Raw genomic sequence first — 7,540 nt, forward strand, 5'->3', positions numbered from 1 at the left:
CGGACCACCCCAAGACCACCGTGCAGCCCTTCTCCCACACACACACACACACACAAAAAAAAACACAGTTTCTGAAAACTTACATTTATTTCTTGAATTTCTTTTTTTCTTTACAAACTTTATATTATATATTCATATGTATATATTTTACAAATATCACCTTAAACCCTGAACATCAAAAGTTTACAAAGTACAAAGAGGAGGTACACTAACTAGAAGAAAATCCACTTCATTTCCAGACAAACTCCAACTTGACTCGGATTTTTTTTTTCTTTTTTCTTTAAGACAAGTGTGATAAGAACAGAAAAGGACAGCTAATTTAAAACCTATGTTGGAAAGTAATATATTTCATTCAGGTAAGTAAACCCAAACATCTCCTTGACCAGGTACTGCTGTTTTCTTCCTCCACGCTGAATTCTAGGAATGTTTTTTTTTTTTTTTAATCTTTCTTTTGTTTTGTACATCATCACATGCATCATGATATCTGATCCGTCACTCTCCGAAAGACATTCTGACTTCTTAGCCGGTCATCGTGTGAGGTTATCAGCAGCTGAAGATCACATTTACTTAACTATTACCTGATTTATCCTCATGCTGTTGTCGGCCAGGCAAAAACTGCAGAAGCGAAATGAAATAAACTATAATGATCTCAGAGCTTTGATCAAACTCTGATACAGTACCATTGTTGATGTACCCCTTTGTGTGTGAAGGGGGCCGCGGGAGAGGAGGGAGCTGCAGCCGGAGTGACCATGTGTGTTTGACAGGAGTGTTTTTGTGGATGCTTTCTACTCTTTCTCCCTCGATATTGTCTGGAGTGGATTGTGGAGGCGGTAGCTCTGAGAACAGCTGCTTCTGACAAACACTGCGTAAACACTATGTGTGTCACTTGGGGATTGAGAGTGTGTGTGTGTGTGTGTGTGTGTGTGTTTGTGTCTGCATATGTGTGTGTGTGTGTGTGTGTGTGTGTGTGTGTGTACGCACTGAATGGGTGGTAGGACACTTTTTAAATTGCTGAGAGGAGGCTAACCATTTATCTAATAGCTGCTGAGTCTGTTGGAGACGTGCGTGATGAGGCCAGTGGTTCTCAGGCCACTTTTTACAATGAGAGAGATAAGTGTCGGTAATTAAAAGGAAATAATTTAACTAAACACTTTTCCGAAACGTGGGTTCCTGTTTATGTGAGACTAATTTTAACCTCCGGCAATACAAAATACATTCCCTACAAATGAATGGCGATCATTACAAACATGGGCAGCTGGACTGCGTGATGTATGAGTCCTGGAGCTCTATGTATGTTTGCTGTATGTATATCAATAAAATGTGGGATGACGTGTGTGTGTGTGTGAGTGTGTGTGCGTGCCTGTGAGTGTTTGCATGCGAGCTGGCAGGCGTCACTGTCCTCCGTTGTAAGCATAGTCTGCCTTGTTGTGCATGACCAGTCTGTTCTCCACGAAGTAGAAGCTGTCTGAGCGGGTCTCGTAAGGACACTCCACCATCTGATGGACTGCAAAACACACAGTACACGACTGTCAGTGACTCTGCGACGGCTATTTAGTATCCAAACAATGTAAAATTACACAGAAACTGGAAGTTACAATATTGATTAAGCAGCTGAAATTAGATGACCCATTGTTAATCTCAGTCTTCCCTTTGAGGATGAGCAGGTGAGCAGACGAAGGAATTACTGAAGGACATAATATATGAAAAAGTTATAGTGTTATACGAAATTTAACAGCTTTACAATGCCATCCAAATTCAGAAATTACCCATGCATCATGTTTGATTGCGCCTGCAAAGATTTGCACAAGATAGCCCAAATTAGCCAACATAATGGAGGTGTCTTTGGAAGTTTGGCTTTGAACAGTCTTTGTCTGTTTTGTGTTGCAGCAGAAGCAGACGTCGTGCTTATCGCGCGTCGATTTGTTGTTGGAAGAAAACACTGGCAGCAAACCTCTTCCGTCTGTCAGGATTTACAGGACCACTTGTTTTGGCTGAATCAGAATATCCAATCCTTATTTTAGCTTTTGGCTGAACTCTAGAAAATAGTTTTACACACAATAACAACAGTACATCTTTACACAATTGCACCACAGTGGATTTCTTTACAGTTAGGAAGTTAAGAAATGCCATATTTTGACTAGTTGTTGTCCCCAGAAATATTTCCCTTCTTTTTTCAGGCAACAAGTGTCTGTGATTTACTTTATTTTGCCTTAAACAGATTTTACATGCAGGTGTTTGTTTTTAAGCAACATTTACCATGAGGCACAGCTCTCAGACAGCTACAATCAGAACAAGTGTAGCAGATTCATTTAGCAGCGAGCATTAAGGCATAACTGGAAAAATAACAAATAATACTGATATGGATATAGTAATAACAAATTAAAACCTGATGAAGGGTTAGGGGTTGGGGGGGGAGATGACTGTTTCTACTGACTGTAACAGTTTCTCTATTTATTCTTATGCTTTCCCACCACAGGAGCCTAAGTGTTCCAATTAAGTCTGTATTAACAGAATTTTAATCTTCTTCCCTAAAGCCAGAAGGAGAGTCATATGAGGAAACTTTTGGAAATACTCATTTCTAGACAAATCCTCCCCAGGGTCTGACCTGGGTCAGAGAAGATCCCATGTTTGCAAAAACCACCTGTGAAGCATTTCATCTCAAGAAATGATGGTTCTTTTTTTTTTTTCAAAAAATTTTCTTTGCAAACGCACCCATTTACCAAATCACTATAATCATCCCACAGAAGGTGAATTCTTTGGAAATGGAGCAGTTTGCAGAGAATTCCTGCTGTGTTTTCATGTGTGTGACTTTTTGTGAGTCCAAGCTAAAGTATAACTTAGTGTTACATTTGCTCCATTTAGACACAAAACAGAAAGCAGTGAAAGATCCATGCAACCATCTTTGATGCCACTTTATCTTTCTTCCAGGTAAATATGAGAGGAGGGCAGGGGGCAACGAGGACAGGTCACAAGTCCATCAGCTCCACTCACACTAACCTTACGATCTAAGTCACCAATTAACCTCAGATTAATGTTTTCGGACTTTAGGTGGAAATTGGACTACAACAGAAAAGTAGTGACCAAAGTTCAACCCAGTCTCACTCTGAGGTGAGAGTGCAAACCACTGCACCACTGTGCAGCCCCAGGCAGAGGTCCACCGCTCTATCTGTCTCCTTTTGGGTGATCAACACCTAAAATCTCTCTTTCCAACATCACGTGTTGGTGTAGTCATCTTCACATCCATGTAGCGTGTGTGACGTCTGAAAAGATGACTCACCCAGGCTCTCAGACAGCTGAGGGAACTCATAGATGTGCTCGCAGGTATTGCGGCTGTTCGGGATGCAGAAGCCAAAGTCAAAGTCGAAGCTCTTCAGCAGGTGATCGCGAAAGTAGTGCCTCTCGATCATTCGGAAGTTGTTCAGAGGCCGGTTCCCCACGGTGAATTCCACCCTGGAAGAGGAGACAGCGACATCTGATCTGCAGGTCTGGTGTTAATGCGCAACGACGACAGTCAGAGCATGTGTGACAATGGTCAGTGAGGGCGTGTGGCTGCCAGAGCATAATGCCGCAGTTGTTTTCATTGTTTGCGTGTGAAGCAAGACAGGCGTGTGAGTGACTCACGTAGCTCCCACGGTCCTCAGGCGCAGGAAGGCTGGGGTGAACTGGTAGCGTACAAATCGACCTGCGCTGGCATCTCCCTCCCTGTTCTCCTCGTCTTCATCTGACACCCACAAGATTAGATCAAGACGACTTCCATGACTCACAGGGATGACTATTTTTAATCAAAACAAGCAGTGATGGAAGTTTCCAAAACCGGAAGCCTGCTCTGAGTCATTTATTTTGAAAGCAGCAGGGAGTTGTGATCCGCAGGGTCCATGCACTCTTTCTCATCAGTTTCTTTTCTTCTTTAGCTTCCATAATTCACAATCAACAGCTGCGTCACAGAGTAAAACTTAAAGAGCGTGAGAGCGTGTGCAGTACCTGCATGTGGCGGTTTGGCAATCTCAAAGAGGACGGTGTCACTCTCCAGGTCTCTGATCTTAAAGCGCACAAAGTCAATGTTGTAGATGTTTTCCTCGGGTTTGCACAGGTACCCTGCAAAATAGATATATATTAAAGACATTGTAGTTCACGTGCAAACAACTCCAACACACACACACACAGAGGTTGCATTAACATGATGAGATAGGTGGACAGTAGTCAGTTCTGGGTGATCTTGTTTGAGAGGTTCAAAGGTGTAAATCTCACTATTTTCATTAAATTTGATTGCAACAGTTCGAAATCACCACATAGGTTCCCAAAATTGTCACTACACAAAGCAATTTGTTTTGTTTTGGAAGTCAGTATAAATATAAATCACACAGGATAAAATATTCTGCAAAACTCACCAAATGACAAAGGATTTCACAATTTCTAGTTTTAAAAATTCTGAATGTTAAACACAGCATTACTGGATGTCCTGACAAAATGCGGTAATGTTTCTTTTAAGGAGGTAAACAGTAACTTGACCTCACTCTTCCTTTACTTGTGCTTTGTTTTGGGCTGGAAGTTTGTCTTATTTTGTCAAATGAGCTTTCACGGGACGGGCTGCTTTTCCAATCCGAACACTTGTGTGTATGTGTGTACGGAGAGAGAGCTGTTTTCTTAAAGTCCAGCTCAGCTCTGAGCAGGCACACACCACTCGCCAGTTCAAGTCTCATGATTTATCTCATGACAGACGTTTTAACAGCAGCACAATTACATTTAGCAAATAACATTCTGATGTGTGATATATATCATTTCAGACTGAACTCGCCAGCTACTTCATTATTTGCATTTGTACAATCTAATGAGGACCAGTCCAGCAGCTCTGCAATAAATTCAGGATTTACAAAGGTGCTCAAATGCTCGGATTTGCTTAAGATTGCCAGAAAGTGGGGTATTTGCTTAAATCTGTAAACACTGCAACCTAAAAATGAACACATAATTAATGTAAAACAACTTTGCCTGATTTTGTTGGCTTCCTTTATGTTTTAGAGTTGATTTTAAAATCTTAGTGATCACTTGTCAAGCACACCAGCATTTTTTCCCCCCACCAAACTGTACTCTAGAGGTGATTCAGGTGTTGCTATTAGAAGACCTTGAAGACTATTTAAGATATTCTCGAAGGACTTGTATTCAGCCAGTGTTGTTACGGTGTCTTACTGAGTTTTATTTTGTATTTCTCTGTTAATCCAATTTGGTTGCTCCACATGACTTTTTTTGGTGTTTATTCCTCTTAATTAACGTTATTATGATATCTGTTGTGGCTGCAATTTTGTTGCTTTTTACCTTTCCTCACAAAACTCTCTGCATGTGATTTGCTGTGATGCTTTATTTAGCTGATTTTAATGATGTTATTCCATGCTCTTGATTTGCTTTTATATATTTGCTTCTTGTTTGTTGCTGTCATTTTATGTTTTTTGTTTTATTCTCATTGTTGTTTTTGTCACTGAGTGTCACATGCATTTGTTTTGATGCATTATTTCATTTGTTTACATTCATACATTTTTATTTTACAGTCTGCATATTTGGGACTATTCTTGATAGTATTGTTTTGCATTGTCTTACTCTCTATTTTCCATTTATTTATTTATTAATGAAACATTTCAGGCCAATCTGTGTTAAGGCAGCATTTAAATACACTAGTAAAGCATCTGTCTGATATAGTAACTTGTGATGGTGTATTTCATAAATAACTATACAATATCTTTCTTTACATGGTTGCTTATGATTGCTCGTGTGGAACTGTTGGGGTTTTCTCTGTAAAGCTGCAAGAAGTGACCCTGTTGTACTTGGCACAATGTAAATAAAGCTAAATTGAATGTACAGAACAGCCTTTTTTCCTGTCTTTTCTCTCATTCCTCCAGTTTATAGGCTCCTCATCAAAACATAGCACGCACTGTATTCTCACATGTATTGATCATGCATCGAGGCCTCACTGAGGGCCTTCCTGGTCAGTCCTGGCTGAGATGATGTGGTCAGTAACTGGATGTAATCTGCGAGGAGCCATAATCTGATCTCAGCGCAAATTACAGCAGTCAGTGTTGACTGAGCTGCTCTGAACAAATAGCTGCAAGTGCTTTACCGCCATCGAATTATAACACGTATGGCTCAATATCTCGATTCATACACGACGGCCTCTGCATGGAAGCTGTCAGAGGGCCTGCTGTGCTGTATCGACGGTGCCCTGGCTGTCTTTACATCCTGTCCGCACAGACTCAAACCTCTGGTCGCCACCCGCAGTCCCAGCACGTCCTCCGGGCTGATGTGTCCGCCCTGTGTCCGCAGGTCCTCCTCCGTCACGGGCCTGCTGTCCACCTGGCTCCTCCGGGACTTGAGCCTCTTCAGGACCCCTCCGCCGGGCTTGCGGTCCCGCGCGGGAGCCGCAGTGCCGTGCCCGCCGCCGGGGACGTTTTCAGCAACAGGCGCGTCGCTGCGGGCTTTGGCTCCGCTCATCGTCGACCCTCGGCGGTGCCCCCTCCGTGCGAACGGACGGCTTGTGCTCCCCTGGCAGCCGCTATAGGAAGGAGACGGCGGAGAAGATGGCGCCGTGGATGTCGGGTGTCGGTGGAAGTGTCGGTGAACTGTCAGGCTCTTGTTTTTGTACGCACATGCTACACAGTTGCCATGACAACCCGTTCAACTGAGCCAGAGCCTGTGGTGGTGCTGCTTCGAGACGCCCACCAGGGGGCGACAGATCCCACTTCTCAAATTAAATCAATTCAATAAATGCTGCAGCGTTATAGTGACACCTGGAACAATATAATTAACAAGAAAAATGTCAAAAATAAGCTTTTTCTATTAAAATGATTTGTATTAGGTCTTTTGCTTATCAGGGCTGCAGTGTGCAGTGGTTAGCACTCCTGCCTCAAGGCCTTCAAGTCTGGGTTGGGCCTTGTAGAGTTTGCATGATGGATTTTTCTACAGGAGTTTCTCACTCTCTACATTTGAGCTCAGTTTAATCTCTCTTGAGTATGAAAATGCGTGAATGTGAGTCAGTGCATTTGCCTGCTGATAGACCAGGTTGCATGCTGTCTTTAGACAAGTGTGTTTAGCTCCCTGTCCTGTTTGGGCCTAGTACATAGGCTCAAACAAACAGCATTCTAACCCTTATTTCATTAAGGATGTGCATGTTTTATTTTTGTTATACTTCTGCTCAGGGTAGCAACAGGTAGGGCAGTTTGACACAGAAAGTCACCAATTAAATTTGTGCTTTTCTTTTTCACATGGGAGGAAAATAGTACAGGAGGAAACTCAAATGCCAGGGAGCACACACACACACTCCACACAGTCCAGAGTGCTAACCACTACACCACAGTGTGGCTCTATACTAGTATTACAACAGCTAATGAATTACAAGCACTTCTTTTTTGTTTTGTTTCCTGTTTATGCAGTATTGTGACTTTGTGAAAACCTCCAGCTGAATCATGGAGGAAGTTGAAATCTAAAAAGTCTTTGTCTTTTTAAATTTTCCATAGCTTTGGTGTTCCTGCTTTGATGCGACGCAAATATGTCGTAA

The 7,540-nt window shown here is 42.3% G+C and overlaps 1 protein-coding gene across 1 annotated transcript; it reads right to left on the bottom strand.

Annotated features, from left to right (window-relative positions):
• Positions 1-1,336: 1,336 nt before the first annotated feature.
• LOC115389186 (protein unc-119 homolog B-like) lies at positions 1,337-6,663 on the bottom strand. Its single transcript, XM_030092644.1, has 5 exons — positions 6,246-6,663; positions 3,982-4,095; positions 3,622-3,721; positions 3,278-3,450; positions 1,337-1,504 (listed from the first exon to the last, which is right to left on the bottom strand). The coding sequence occupies exons 1-5, from the start codon at positions 6,475-6,477 to the stop codon at positions 1,392-1,394; spliced, it is 732 nt and encodes a 243-aa protein (XP_029948504.1). The 5' UTR covers positions 6,478-6,663; the 3' UTR covers positions 1,337-1,391.
• Between the last annotated feature and the right edge of the window lie 877 nt (positions 6,664-7,540).

This window comes from Salarias fasciatus, chromosome 5, assembly GCF_902148845.1.
Source record: "Salarias fasciatus chromosome 5, fSalaFa1.1, whole genome shotgun sequence".
Taxonomy (NCBI): Eukaryota; Metazoa; Chordata; class Actinopteri; order Blenniiformes; family Blenniidae; genus Salarias; species Salarias fasciatus.